Consider the following 15,432-nt stretch of genomic DNA (forward strand, 5'->3'; position numbering starts at 1 on the left):
AGGCCCTGAGTAATGGCTGGGAGGCGTTTGTGTCAGGGGGGAAAAGACATGCGCCCCCGACAAACTACAGGGAGGAAAGGCAAATTCTAAAAACGAATAGTTCAGCGTTGGCAGGGACCCCAACTAAAAGCGCCACCTTGACAGAATGCAGCATTAGTGCTGCACAAGGTGGCTCTTTTAGTTACAAATGCCTGGGGGGGGTGACAGGTTCCCTTTAACAGATATCACTAATTTAATTAAACTATACTAATAGTTACATCCATGCTCATGTGAGTACAACAAGAAATTTTGTTTAAAACCTTGGAAATCACAAAAATAAATTGGTTTCACACCCTGCTGTAGATGTGTTCTTTTTTTCTTCAAAAAATGCTGCAAAAACTGACAGCCTTTTTACTCATTGCTTTCTTTGAGAGAAAAAAAAAACACTGCAAAACCACTGAAGAATCGACATGCTACAAATTTAAATCTGCACCGTGCATGAGACTTCAAGATTCTCATTCATTTTGCTGGCATCAGCTTTAGGTTTAATTACAAATATGTGAAAGAAAAAAAACAAAACCACAAATCTACAACATGTGAAAAGGCCCTTAAGATTATGTGCACACGTTGCGGATTTGGCTGTGGATCCGCAGTGGATTGGCCACTGTGTATAGCCGTTTTCCCTAAGTTTACATTACCATGTAAACTTATGGAAAACCAATCCGCTGTGCACATGCTGCGGAAAATACCACACGGAAACGCTGCCTTGTATTTTCTGCTGCATGTCAATTCTTTGTGTGGATTCCGCAGCGGTTTACACCTGCTCCTCAATAGGAATCCGAAGGTGTCAAACCGCAGGTGGAATCTGCACAAAAACGGCAGGAAATCCGCGGTAATTCCGCAGGTAAAACGCAGACGAATCTGCAACGTGTGCACATAGCCTAAAAGTGTTTCGGCTATAGCAAGTGGGGGGCACATCACAGAGACCAATGGGGGTGCATCTGCTTGGACAACGTGCAGTCCTTTGATTCATGGGAACTACTAAAGCTTGGACTCCGACTGATCATAATGTTATGGCATATCATCGCTAGTCATAATGGAATAAAACTAGAATGCTAGACAGAGGTACTTCACTGCTAACAATGGTGTAAGTACACTTCCCTCAAATAATCAGAATTCAATGTATATCTAAATAGGGCACTAATAAGTCACGTTTTATTGTCTATATAAAAAGGCTAACTAGGAAAAAAAAAATCATACACACTAAATAGACATAGATGGGACAGTAGTGTATAAGTAAAGCTCCCAGTAATAGAAATATTATATTCTTATTTAGCTCAATACAAGCTAATAGGTAATTGTAGCAGCCATTAGGATTTACCGTATATATAAGCCGAGTTTTTCAGCACATTTTTTAGTGCTGAAAACACGAGACAGTTTCACATCTCCGTTTCACATGTTTTTGTCCGGTTCCGTCACTGTGCGCTTTTTTCTGCAGACGAAAAAACGTTCATCTGGACGTTTTCTCCGTCCCCCGGAAACCACTAATTGGACGGATCCGGAAAAAAACAGATGAAACGTCTGGCCATCAGGCACTTATACAACACTATGAGAAAAAAAACGGATCTGGCGTAAAAAAAACAAACAGATGCGTTTTTGTAAAAAATGGCCGGATTGTGCCTGAAACAAAAAACCTGATGTGTGAAAGTAGCCTAAGGTGATGAATATGGATGCGTCTCCACTCCCATAGGAAACATGCACACAGGGATAGGGAATAAGGAGGCATGCATACAGGTACTGAACGGGGGAGGCATGCATACAGGGACTGAAAAGGGGAGGCATGCATACAGGGACTGAACAGGGGAGGCATGCATACAGAGACTGAACGGGGGAGGCATGCATACAGGGACTAAACGGGGGAGGCATGCATACAGGGACTAAACGGGGGAGGTATGCATACAGAGACTGAACAGGGGAGGCATGCATACAGAGACTGAACGGGGGAGGCATGCATACAGGGACTAAACGGGGGAGGCATGCATAGAGACTGAACGGGGGAGGTATGCATACAGAGACTGAACGGGAGAGGCATGCATACAGAGACTGAACGGGGGAGGCATGCATACAGAGACTGAACGGGGGAGGCATGCATACAGGGACAGACTGAACGGGGAGAGAAGCATACAGGGACAGACTGAACGGGGAGAGAAGCATACAAGGACAGAACGGGGGAGAGATGCATACAGGGACAGAACGGGGGAGAGATGCAGGGTGGATAAAAATCAATGTTTTTTTAAAAAAAATCAAAAAAAATCGGATTTTTTTGATTTAAATCGGATTTTTTTGATTTAAATCGGATTTTTTTCAATAAACTGCTTTTTGAGGAAAATATTTTACCATCCAAAGGTTCTTCCATCATGAGATAAAGCTGAGTTGTTTAACTCAGTAGAATAAAGGCTGTATATGTGTAACATTCACAATGCCATGCTCTTCCAGAGGTTTCTGTAGGATGCTGACTATCCAACAAGTTTGGGCATGTCAACTGAATGGAAAAAGAAACTAAACCAAAAGTGAAACCAAGCTAGAAGTGTGGAATTAAAGGGGCAGTATGAACAAAATGTGGAGGCTATTAATAGTTTATACAATTAAGACATGCTGCTTTTAAACACCTACCTATTGCCATATAGTAAAACAAAAAAGATTTTTACTTACTTTGGGGTCCCCCCCTCACCCTGGCGTTAGATCGTTGCCCCTAGTTTCGTCCGTGTAACTATGGGCGCACATGCGCACTGCTCTCACTTCTCATTTTAATCGTGATTTATATTAAAAAAAACCTTTTGATTTAAATCAGTAATTTAAATCATGATTAAAATCATGATTTAAATCGATCCGATTTAAATAGAAAAAAATCTTTTGATTTAAATCGTGATTTAAATCATGATTTAAATCGGCGTGATTTAAATCAATCCACCCTGGAGAGATGCATACAGGGAAGAACGGGGGAGGCATGCAGACAGGGGCAGGGACGAGAGAGGCATTCATACCAGAACAGGGAAGGCATGCATACAATGACAGTGACAGAGGAGGCATGCACACAGGGATGGGGAGGCATTCATACCAGGACAGGGAAGGGGGAGCCATGCATAGTAGGACAGGGATGAGGGGACAATGCGTACCCGAGTCAATAAGCTTACCCAGTTTTCCGCTGCAAAAGTAGGTGCCTCGGCTTATACTTAAGTATATACAGTATTTACTTTCCCTATAGCTAGATAGAAAAAAAAGGAGAGAAGGAGCTGACAGTCTGCAAGTGTTGTCTACCTTTTGTCAGCTCTTTCTCTCCTTTGAAAATTAATTAGGCTAGGGTCACATTGCGTTATGTGACCGCGTTTAACGGACTACGTTACACCGCGGCATAACGCGGTGTTAACGTAGTCCGTTAACGCCGCCATAGCCTGTAATGGTGAACGCGTCGCTAGCGCCCACCCACATTGGGCGTGCGCTAGCGATGTGCCGTCATGTGAGTGACGGACCTCGGACGCTGCTTGCAGCGTTCCGCGGCGCGCCCGAGGTCCGTTCCTCGCTAGTGCAGATCGGGGATCTGCGCTAGCGGGGACGCCGAACGCGGACCCTAGAGAAGCATTGCGTTAGCGCAATCCGCTAGCGCTATGCGCTTAACGGATTGCCCTAACGCAATGTGACCCTAGCCTTAGGGATAATCCAGTAGTGGACAACTCCTTTAACGGAAAGATGAAAACAGATACTAAAGAAAAGGATGCATTGTTATGTGTACCTGTGCTGCTTTTTGATCTTCACTTCTCTTGATTTATCACCTAAACTTTTTAACCTGCAATTAAAAAATAAAATAAAGCTTTAAAATAGTGAGACAATCCGATATATATTTGTAAACTACAGAGAATCCAATAAATGTGAGATGCTAGATATCAGCAGATGTATTCTGCTTTTCAATTAGGAAAAATAAATAATGAAAAAAATCATAATGTGAAGAAGTCATGCTTTTGGTAGTCTTCTATGAGCTTATGGTTATTGTTGCCGTAGTGGTGAAACATAAAACAATGGAAAATATGAACATGGATTGTGAATAGCTTGAGCAAACAGCACAACGAGAAAAGAAAAGTCTATGGAAAGAAGTGCTCTTGAGGAAGTCTTTGACCCAGACAACCAATATTTGCTCTGCTGCTATGATGTGAAACCATCATTTTCCACAGTGATTTCTATCTGAAAAGTTACACGGAAAGAACTGGTTCACATTAAAAGATATCGATTTCACAAAAAACTTCTTAAATGATTTTACAGAAATGTCCTAATACACATGTCTGTCGATGATCTCCACTGCACTATAGGGGAGTTATGGTTACATTAGAACCGTTGGCTACAGGGATCCACATTTCCCTCAGCAGTCTGGAGCTCAGATTACAGGGATGGACAATGTTGGGTGTATTCATATTGTAATAATAAATAAAGATCACCGAGCTGCAATGTACATATGAGAGCCTATGAAGTACCTGGGGTGTATAAGTAGTAACCGAGGGATTTACTTGGTTAGGCTTGAATTGATGCTGAGGTACTGCACCAGCGGCTGGAGAGTGGGTGCGCAGAGAGGCCAAGGTGTGATGTCTGGTTGACTGCTGTCCTCTCTACTAGTGATTAGTGAATATACTTTGTTGCTCAGGTTTTCCCGAGCACGCTCGGATGATCTCCGAGTATTTGTGACTGCTCGGAGATTTAGTTTTTGTCGGCTGGATAAATAGCCAGCTTGAGTACATGCATGTGGGGGTTGCCTTGTTGCTAGGGAATCCTCACATGTATTTAAGCTGCTTATCAGCTGTAAATAATGCAGAAGCGGCAAGGAAAACTAAATCTCCTAGCAGTCACAAATACTCGGAGACCACCCGAGCAACGAGTACACTCGCTCATCACTACTTTCTACGCCTCCGTCCTTGCCACAAGTGACATCACATCCCCCTGGCAACCAGCAAACTTGCTTTACTGCGGTGGCGCTTCCGGCCGGAGCCCGTCGCTAGTTTCTGACCTGACACACGCGCACCTTCTTTTCTCTGGATCCCGGGCTTGCGAGAATCGCCACCACGGGAGGACGCTCCCCGCACCTCGGCCTCTCTGCGTACCCACTATCCAGCCACCTCAGCATCAATTCAAGCCTAACCAAGTAAGTCCCTCGGATACTATTTATACACCCCAGGTACCTCATAGGCTCTCATATGTACATTGTATTGCAGTCATTACTGAATAGGGTTTGCACAGAACCTGTTCCTTTCACCTGCAGCTGCAAAGCTTTTACTCTGCAAGTGTGCCAGTGCGTCCTCTATTGTACCATCATTTTTCGGTCACTCCCTAGGTGTGCCAGTGTTTTCTATTGTATGTATTCATATTGTGTTACTTCAAAATTATACCATTGTATAAGCACACAATGGCATGTAGGCTGCCCTAGCGAAGGGAAGAAATAACACTTTTTAAGGACCTTTCACCCAAAGTATACCTTTGATTTATAGGCCAGGTATAAATGCCTTTAAAGTTATCCCATGAATACAAATTTATCTGGTTTCTTTCATCTAAATCAGTCTAAAACTCTATGATCATTTCACTGCCAGAGCTCCATTTTTTAGCTACAATCTGTTTGAATAGGCGTTAGAGTGAAAAAACCTAGAATGACTGTCATTATTGGCTGAGACCTACAGGTAGTCAGAGCTTAAGGCTTCAGCTCATAGTGTTATGTTTACAAAAAAAAAAGTTATAATTATTTCATTTTACAAAAATCTTTCTTTTGAAAAAAACTACATACCACCATATCACCACATCCATAATGGAACTAGACAAGAAATAACATTTAAACATTGTGTTCATCTGCTGCCCCCCCCCCCCCCAAAAAAAAAAAAAGTGTAAATACTCCAAAGCGTCACGGAAAAAAAAAAAAAATGATAATATAAATACTGCGGAATTACTGTTTTTTCCCCCTAGTCCTCCTTTGAAAAAAAAGAATGTATAAATCATATGGTACAGTTATAGCACCACTCCAGCATTTTTTTATTGCACCACTGGAGTGGTGCTTTAAATGTAATTTTACTGTCTTATACTCACCAGCCGTCGCCTTCATCGTTTTCCAGCGTCGCTCCAGTCTGCGAAAAGAGACCTGCCGACAAGCTTCAGAGTTTCATGAAGGCCACTTTTCAATACATCTCTTTGAGAGCCTCGTTCTGGCGCTCATAGACTTGCTTTGAAGTCTTGTGATGTAACTTCTGGCCAGAGATTATGGCACAAGATGGCGCCGCAGGATGGCAGCGGTGTCGGTAAAAGGTGAAGGAGATTATAAGACCGGGGGTCAGAGGGCTTACATTTAGGGTATGTGCACACGTCAGGATTTCTTGCAGAAATTTCCTGACAAAAAACGGACATTTCTGACAGAAATCCGCATGCGTTTTTTTGCGGTTTTGCGCGATTTTTGTGCGTTTTTTCCCAATGCATAGAATAGCGGGAAAAAGGGAAAAATAAGCAAAATTAATGAACATGTTCATTTTTTTACCGCGATGCGTTTTTTTCCGCGGAAAAAAACGCATCATGTGCACAAAAATTGCAGAATGCATTCTAAATGATGGGATGCATATGTATGCGTTTTTAATGCGTTTTTATCTCGAAAAAACGCAAAAATTCCTGAACGTGTGAACATACCCTCGCGCCACTCCAGAACTTGAAGAAAAAATAATTAAAAAAATTCTGCAGTGGTGCTTTAAAGAATACCATAAAATCTCACATGCACAGTTGTTGATGAAAAAAATGCTTGGTCATTAGGGCCCACATAGATTTAACCCCTTGGAGAATAGCCTAAAGGTACCGTCACATTAAGCGACGCTGCAGCGATATCGACAACGATGCCGATCGCTGCAGCGTCGCTGTTTCATCGTTGTGTGGTCGCTGGAGAGCTGTCACACAGACAGCTCTCCAGCGACCAACGATGCCGAAGTCCCCGGGTAACCAGGGTAAACATAGCGCAGGGCCGCGCTTAGTAACCCGATGTTTACCCTGGTTACCATTGTAAATGTAAAAAAAAAAAACAGTACATACCAGTCTGCTTCCCGCACTGACTGTGAGCTCCGGCCGGCCGTAAAGTAAAAGCAGAGCACAGCGGTGACGTCACAGCCGGCGCTCACAGTCAGTGCGGGAAGCAGACGGCCAGGGACCTGACGGACATCAGAAGGTGAGCATGTAGTGGTTTTTTTTTACATTTACAATGGTAACCAGGGAAAATATCGGGTTACTAAGCGCGGCCCTGCGCTTAGTAACCCGATATTTACCCTGGTTACCATTGTAAAACATTGCTGGCATCGTTGCTTTTGCTGTCAAACACGACGATACACGCCGATCTGACGACCAAATAAAGTTCTGGACTTTCAGCAACGACCAGCGATATCACAGCAGGATCCAGATCGCTGCTGCGTGTCAAACACAACGATATCGCTATCCAGGACGCTGCAACGTCACGGATCGCTATCGTTATCGTTGCAAAGTCGTTTATTTAGTGTGAAGGTACCTTAAGTCTTTGCAGGGGATCTGGAGCTTTGCAACAGCAAAGAATTCACTTCAACAAGGAAAAAATACGAAGACATTAATCAGCACTGAATTTTGGATTCTGGTGTTAAAGACAGTGGACATGCACTGCAGGGGAGCAGCTAGATTGCTGGCAGCCTCAGACAGAACTGTATGAACTGTGAGCCATGGGATTTCCACAGCAGTTTTATTATTAAGGTGCTCAGATATCTGGGAATACACTTTACATAAGGGTGCAAAGTTGACTCAATCAGAACAAGTGGCTGGTAATTGGCAAGATAGAGATTAGATTACAAAGGCAAGTATTCATGTGGAAGTACACAGCAGGCATTGTCCCAGAACAAGTCATATGAGGGCCCTAGATCACATGACTGATATGTAACCTGCAACATAAGGAGCCTTTATCTATTAAAGAAGAAATGACTAGACTTTATTGCCAAATGACAGGGCTGGAGAATTCAAAGTGCAAAGACATCTGCAGTATTAAAGAAAGAAAAAAAATACTGTACTATATTTCTGAAGTAGAAACAGTTTTGCATCCACAGCGTAGTCAATCCTTTGGAAAGACTAATGATTATACATGGGTATGCAGGGATATATTAGTCTGTGTCCCTGTTGGTGGCATTGAAAAGTCAACAAATTATGGGGCAAGGCATATTTGTCCTTTAACCCCTTCACCCCCGGAGCTTTTGCTCCCCTCCTTCCCAGAGCCATAACTTTTTTATTTTTCCGTTTTCCGTCAATATGGCCATGTGATGGCTTATTTTTTGCGGGACGAGATGTACTTTTGAACGATACCATTGGTTTTACCATGCTGTGTAACAGAAGACGGGAAAAAAATTCCAAGTGTGATGAAATTGCAAAAAAAGTGCAATCCCACACTTGTTTTTTGTTTGGCTTTTTTGCTAGGTTCACCAAATGCTAAAACTAACCTGCCATTATGATTCTCCAGGTCATTACGAGTTCACAGACACCTAACATGTCTAGGTTATTTTTTATCTAAGTGGTGAAAAAAATTCCAAACTTTGCTAAAAAAAAAAAAAAAAAAAAAAAATGTGCGCGATTTTCCGATACCCGTAGCGTCTCCAATTTTCGTGATCTGGGGTCAGGTGAGGGCTTATTTTTTGCGTGCCAAGCTGGCGTTTTTATTGATACCATTTTGGTGCAGATAGGTTTTTTTGATCGCCTGTTATTACATTTTAATGCAATGTCGCGGCGACCAAAAAAACGTAATTTTTGCGTTTTGATTTTTTCTCTTGCTACGCCATTTAGCGATCAGGTTAATCCTTTGTTTTTACTGATCGGGCGATTCTGAACGCAGCGATACCAAATATGTGTAGGTTTGATTTTTTTATTGTTTTATTTTGATTGGGGCGAAAGGGGGGTGATTTGAACTTTTATATTTTTTTTATATTTTTAAACACTTTTTTTTTTAATTTTGGCATGCTTCAATAGCCTCCATAGGAGGCTAGAAGCATGCACAACTCGATCGGCTCTGCTACATAGAGGTGAAGTACAGATCACCTCTATGTAGCAGAAATGGTGGTGTACTTTGAACGCCGACCACAGGGTGGCGCTCAAAGCAATCGGCCATCAACAACCATAGAGGTCTCAAGGAGACCTCTGGTTGTTATGGCAATGCACCGCTGACCCCCGATCATGTGACGGGGGTCAGCGGTGCGAGCACTTCCGGCAGCGCGGCCAGGAGTGCTAGTTAAATGCCGCTGTCCGCGCTTTACGGCGGCATTTAACTAGTTAAAGATGGTTTCACACTTGCGTTTTTTGCCGCTGCGTTTTAGCGCTAAAAAACGCATGCGTTTTGCCGCGTTTTGACAACGCATGCGTTTTTTTATGCTTGCGTTTTATTGCAGAAATGCAACCTGTAGTAATTTATAGCTGCATTTTTTTGCCGCAAAAAAAAGCATGCGTTTTTTCGCAGCAGAAAAAGTATTGCTGTCTATGTAAACGCATGCGTTTTTAAGCACATGCGTTTGTTTGCGTTAAAAACGCATGCGTTTTTATAGAAAAAAAACAAGAATACACACTTATAAGCCACCCCCCACCATCAAGGTGATAAAGGGATCCAAACCCTAACCCTACCCCTAACCCTACCCCTAACCCTAGGTATCCTAACCCTACCCCTAACCCTAGGTATCCTAACCCTACCCCTAACCCTAGGTATCCTAACCCTACCCCTAACCCTAGGTATCCTAACCCTAGGTATCCTAACCCTACCCCTAACCCTACCCCTAACCCTAGGTATCCTAACCCTACCCCTAACCCTAGGGATCCTAACCCTACCCCTAAGGATCCTAACCCTACCCCTACCCCTATCCCTAGGTATCCTAACCCTACCCCTAACCCTACCCCTAGGTATCCTAACCCTACCCCTAACCCTAGGTATCCTAACCCTACCCCTAACCCTAGGGATCCTAACCCTACCCCTAACCCTAGGGATCCTAACCCTACCCCTAGGGAGTCTAACCCTACCCCTAACCCTACCCCTAAGGATCCTAACCCTAACCCTACCCCTAACCCTAGCTATTTCTATTTATAGTGGGTTTTCTTGTTGATTTTGATGATTGGCAGCTGTCACACACTTCTCAGCATGCGTTTCAAAAACACAAACGCAGGAAAAAACGCATGTAAACGCGGCAAAACGCCACTTTTTTTCTGCATGCAAAAACGCATGCGTCTAAAAAACGCAGCGTTTGCACGCGTTTACATGCGTTTTCACCACATGCGTTTTTTTTTTAAACTCTGCGTTTTTAAACGCAAATGTGAAACCAGCCTAATGGGCGCGGGCGGATCGCGATTCCGCTCGCGCTCATTGTGCGCACATGTCAGCTGTACAAAACAGCTGACATGTCGCGGCTTTGAGGTGGGTTCACCGCCAGAGCCTACCTCAAAGCGGGGGATCTGCCAGCTGACGTACTATTCCGTCAGCTGGCAGAAAGGGGTTAAAATGTGAACTTTCCACTGTGCTAGCTACTTCTGAAAAGTGTTACAAACAGGGAAAAGTGAGCCAACAAATGTATTAACCCTGCTGTTCTGTTAGGTCAAAAATGACCGTTTTTGAAATTCTATAATGTTATAAAAATTCAGCGTGTGATTCTGAGACTTGAGGCTCCCTGACTTTTCGTCATTAGGGGGGTACTCTCTGTGGGAATTTTTTTTTTTTTTAATTTTTGTTTACTTTATTTGGTACAATTTTTTTTACACTTGTACTGTTCGGTAAAAAATGACCGATAGGCCTTTATTCAGCTCTCCAGACAATTTTTGACAAAAATAAAGGTGCTATCACCTCATTTTGAACTATATATTGCATCTACTACTATTTATCAATGTATCTGACTACTTTTGGTCAGAACAGATTTACACATACCAACATTTTCAAGTTGCGATACAGCCGACGGATTCGCTTCCAGTATAGCTATGCGCAATTTATTTCACTGGTTTTTATTTACCCTGCTGTTCATATAGATCTAGTTCCATTCAGTTGTCAACATTTCATATTGTAAATCATGATTTTCTGATTTTCCATGTGTTTGCTGGTTGTACAGTATTACACTGTACATAAATGTTAATTTATTTGATTCAAAAAATAAAAGTTTTTGATTTAATTTTTCATCTGATTATTGAAAACCATGTTCACATACAGTAAAACAATGCAACAGGTAATCAAATAACACTTGAATTAGGTACAAATCACAACTTTGTTAGGTCCGGTCAAAAATGACCGGGAACAGTATAAGTGTATAAAAAAACAACGTTTTTTGCCATTTTATAGAGAAAAAAGCTTTTTTTTTTTTTTTTTTTGCCTTTGAAAAAAGTATATCTACATAATGTTTGATATTATTACTTATAGTTAACATTTAGATCAAGATTTTTTTTTTATCTGCAAAAATAATCAATTTTTACAAAAATCGAAAAAATACCATGTTCCCTTTTGGATATAAAAAAAATATAAAACAAGCTTTGTATTTATTTTTTTTTCTGGTATTTGAACAACCATCTTCACAAGCAATATAATAGTGCAAAAACTGTTTAAAAAAACCACTTAGATTAGCTAAAAATGATTATTTTATAAGGACGGTCAAAAATGACCGGGAACAGTACAAGTGCATGTGAAATCTAAACAGAACAGCAGGGTTTTAAAGGGAATCTGTCATCAGGTTTTTACCACCTAATCAGAGCTCAGTATAATCTAGGGGCAAAGACCCCAATTCCAGCAATGTGTCACTTACTGGGATACTTGCTCTTGTTTTGATAAAATCACTATTTTAATCAGCAGATTATCCCTAGAGGACTTGTAAATCTGCTGCCAGGTAGTCCTCCATATTCATGAGCTGTGTATAACCCCGCCCACACCACTGATTAGCAGCTTTCTGCCTATGCACAGTGAACACAGAAAGCTGGCAATTAGTATTGAGAGAACATGTTCGGATAACTCCTGATCCGAGTATGCTCGGGTGCTGACCAAGTGTCTTCGGTGTGCTCGAAAAATATGTTCAAATCCCCGCTCCTGCATGTCGCGGCAACACATGCATGGATTTCCTAACAAACAGGCCAATTCCTGCATGTGTTGTGGCTGTCAAACAGCGTCGAGACATGCAGCCGAAGGGACTCAAACATATTTTTCGAGCACACCGAAGTCACTCGGTTAGCACACGAACGTGCTCGGATAACACTTTATCTGAGCACATTCGCTCATTACTACTGCCAAACAGTGGTGTGGGTGGGATTAAACAGTGCTCAGCATTTAGAGAACTGGTAGATCTGCAGCATATAAAGGCCACGTTCACACGCTGCGGGTTCCTCTGCGGGTTAATCCCGCAGCGGAATTGAAAATCTGCAGGGCAAAACCGCTGTGGTTATCCCTGCAGATTTATCGCGGTTTGTTCCGCGGTTTCCGCTGCGGGATTACTGCTGTACTATTGATGCTGCATATGCAGCAATATGCAGCATCAATAGTAATGTAAAAAATAATAAAAATTGGCCTTATACTCACCCTCTGACGTCGCGATCTCCCCGGCGCTGCAAGCGGCTGTGCCGACAAGGACCTTCGAGACGTCACGGTCATGTGACCGCGGCGTCATCACGGTCATGTGACCGCGACGTCACCACAGGTCCTGTTCGGTACAGCAACTGAGACCGGACGCCGCGGGCAGCGCAGAGAGGTGAGTATAGCATGATTTTTTATTTTAATTCTTTTTTTTTACACCCAAATATGGTTCCCAGGGCCCGGAGGAGAGTCTCCTCTCCTCCACCCCGAGTACCATCGGCACATTATCCGCTTAACTTCCCGCAACGTGGGCACAGCCCCATGCGGGAAGTTAGCGGCTCAATGCATTTCTATGGGTGCAGAATCGCTGCGATTCTGCACCAAGAAGTGACATGGTCCTTCTTTTTTTCTGCAGAAAATCCGCGCGGATTTTCCACAGAAAAAAAGGATCGTCGGCACAGCGGGTTTTGTTTTCCATTAGGTTACATTGTACTGTAACCTACATGGAAAAAGGATGCGGACCCGCAGCTGCAAAACAGCTGCGGTCCGCAGCAAAACCCGCAGCGTGTGAACATAGCCAAATATTGATTTTATCAAAACTACAGGAAGCAGCCCAGTAAGGGTATGTGCACACTTTGCAGATTTACCTGCGGATTTTTCTGCACTAAATCTGCAGTTATTGGCAGAAAACGCAGGTGCGTTTTTGGTGCGTTTTTGGTGCGTTTTTCAGTGCGTTTTTTTCTGCAGATTGTCTGCGTTTTTGACATAAATAAAGGTTTACAAACTTGAAAAAATTCAGTAACAAAAAAAGAAAAAAAATGATGTCACTTCCTTGTCCAACCCCTTCTTCTTTCAGCCAAAAAAAAAAGGCGTAGGGTACCCCTATATTTTTAGGCCAGAAAGGCTACGCAGACAGCCGTGGGCTTATATTCATAGCCTAGGAAAGGGGCCATGGATATTTGCCCCCCCCTGACTACAAATATAAGCCCGCAGCCGCCCCAGAAAAGGCGCATCACAATGAAGTGCCAATTCCGGCACTTAGCCCCTCTCTTCCCACTCCCTGTAGCGGTGGGATATGGGATAATGAGGGGTTAATGCCACCTTGCTATTGTAAGGTGGCATTAAACACGGTTAGGCTGGTTGAAATACGTGCCACGTATTTAAGTGCCACGTGCCACGTATTGAAGTGCCACGTATTGAAGTGCCACGTATTGAAGTGCCACGTATTGAAGTGCCACATATTTAAATACGTGACACATGGCACTGAAATAAGTGACATGTGGCACTTAAATACGTGACACGTGGCACTTAAATACGTGGCACTGAAATACGTGGCACTGAAATACGTGACATGTGGCACTTAAATACATGACACGTGGCACTTAAAAACATGGCACTTAAATACGTGGCACTGAAATAAGTGACATGTGGCACTTAAATACGTGACACGTGGCACTTAAATACGTGGCACTGAAATACATGACACGTGGCACTGTAATATGTGATACGTGGCACTTAAATACGTGGCACTAAAATACAATAAAAATATAAAAAAAATAAAAAAAACACACACTTGGAAAAAATATTTTAATGAAATAGTGACACACACTTTTTGACAAACCCTTTATTACACGGGTAATCCACCTGAAGACCCTCGACCTGTACAGAAATAAAAAAACAAAACAAATTCATACTCCCTGGCCCTGTCCGCAGAAATCCAACGAGGGTCCCACGTCGATCTGCCATGGAGAACAGACATATCCGGAGATGTGTCTGCTCTCCACGGCTGCAGCAACACACTGACAGGTGCTTTGGCACCTGTCGGTGTGTTACTGCGCATGCGCAAGAGTTTACCGGCGGTCATTGACCCCGGTACTCTCGCTTTACGGCACTACAGCATGGGAAAGTTCACCCGCACCTGTAGTGCCATAAATAGAGACGCCGGCGCCATTGAACTCCGGAACAGTGCACGATACACTGCTGGGAGCTTCGCTCCTGGCAGTGTATCGCCGGAGAGCAGGGGATCGGCGTGGGACACTCGGTATTGGATTCTGCGGACAGGGAGTATGGATTTTGTTTATTTTTTTGGACTTTTTCCCTAGGGCGAGGGCTTCGCGTACCAGTGTGCTGTATGGTGAGTATATACTCTATGTTATATGTTGTATGTAATGTCTGTCATGTATGTTACGTTTATTGTGTGTGTATTGTGTGTGTTTGTGTTACTTACAATTGTGCTAAGTCGCCGGAAACACAGGGACAACTCTCCCATCCTAATATTGGATCGGAGTAGTAGTCCCATACGGCGACTTAGCACAATGGTGGCACTATCGTCGCATGGGGACACACACATATACACACACACACACACAGACACATACCAGATCTATCAAACGGCCGACATCGATCCCCATGCGACGATATGCCTCCATGATAACAGCCACACTCCGCCCACGCACTTCCGCCCGCTTCCCCGCACTTCCTGCTGCAGCGGTTTCTACACCCCAAACCGCAGAAAACCCGCAGATATTTTTTCTTCTGCGGGTTTTACTGCGGGTTTGACACTCACAATGGAGTTCTATGGGTGCAGAACCGCTGCAGTTCCGCACAAAGAAGTGACATGCTGCGGGTTGTAAACCGCTGCGTTTCTGCGCGGTTTTTCCCGCAGCATGTGCACAGCGGTTTGCGGTTTCCATAGGTTTACATATAAATGTAAACGCAATGGAAACTGAAGCGGACCCGCAGCGGCAAAATCGCGGCGGTTCCGCGGTAAAAAACGCAAAGTGTGAACATGGCCTAAGTGACATAAATGGCATCAAAATCTCTGTCCGTACATCAAGCTGATCTCAGATTAACTGCCAAAAACCTGGCGA

At 43.3% G+C, this 15,432-nt stretch overlaps 1 protein-coding gene across 5 annotated transcripts in view; it reads right to left on the reverse strand.

Annotated features, from left to right (window-relative positions):
* Positions 1-15,432, reverse strand: part of DTNBP1 (dystrobrevin binding protein 1) — a 234,886-nt gene that overhangs the window by 179,313 nt on the left and 40,141 nt on the right. For all 5 annotated transcript variants that reach the window (XM_077269927.1, XM_077269925.1, XM_077269923.1 and 2 more), the window contains exon 2: positions 3,770-3,823. Coding sequence is in view for 4 of the 5 variants with exons in the window: in XM_077269925.1 (XP_077126040.1) it covers positions 3,770-3,823 (54 nt within the window). In the remaining variant the exon portion in view is untranslated. The remainder of the gene's footprint in view (positions 1-3,769; positions 3,824-15,432) is intronic.

This window comes from Ranitomeya variabilis, chromosome 6, assembly GCF_051348905.1.
Source record: "Ranitomeya variabilis isolate aRanVar5 chromosome 6, aRanVar5.hap1, whole genome shotgun sequence".
Taxonomy (NCBI): Eukaryota; Metazoa; Chordata; class Amphibia; order Anura; family Dendrobatidae; genus Ranitomeya; species Ranitomeya variabilis.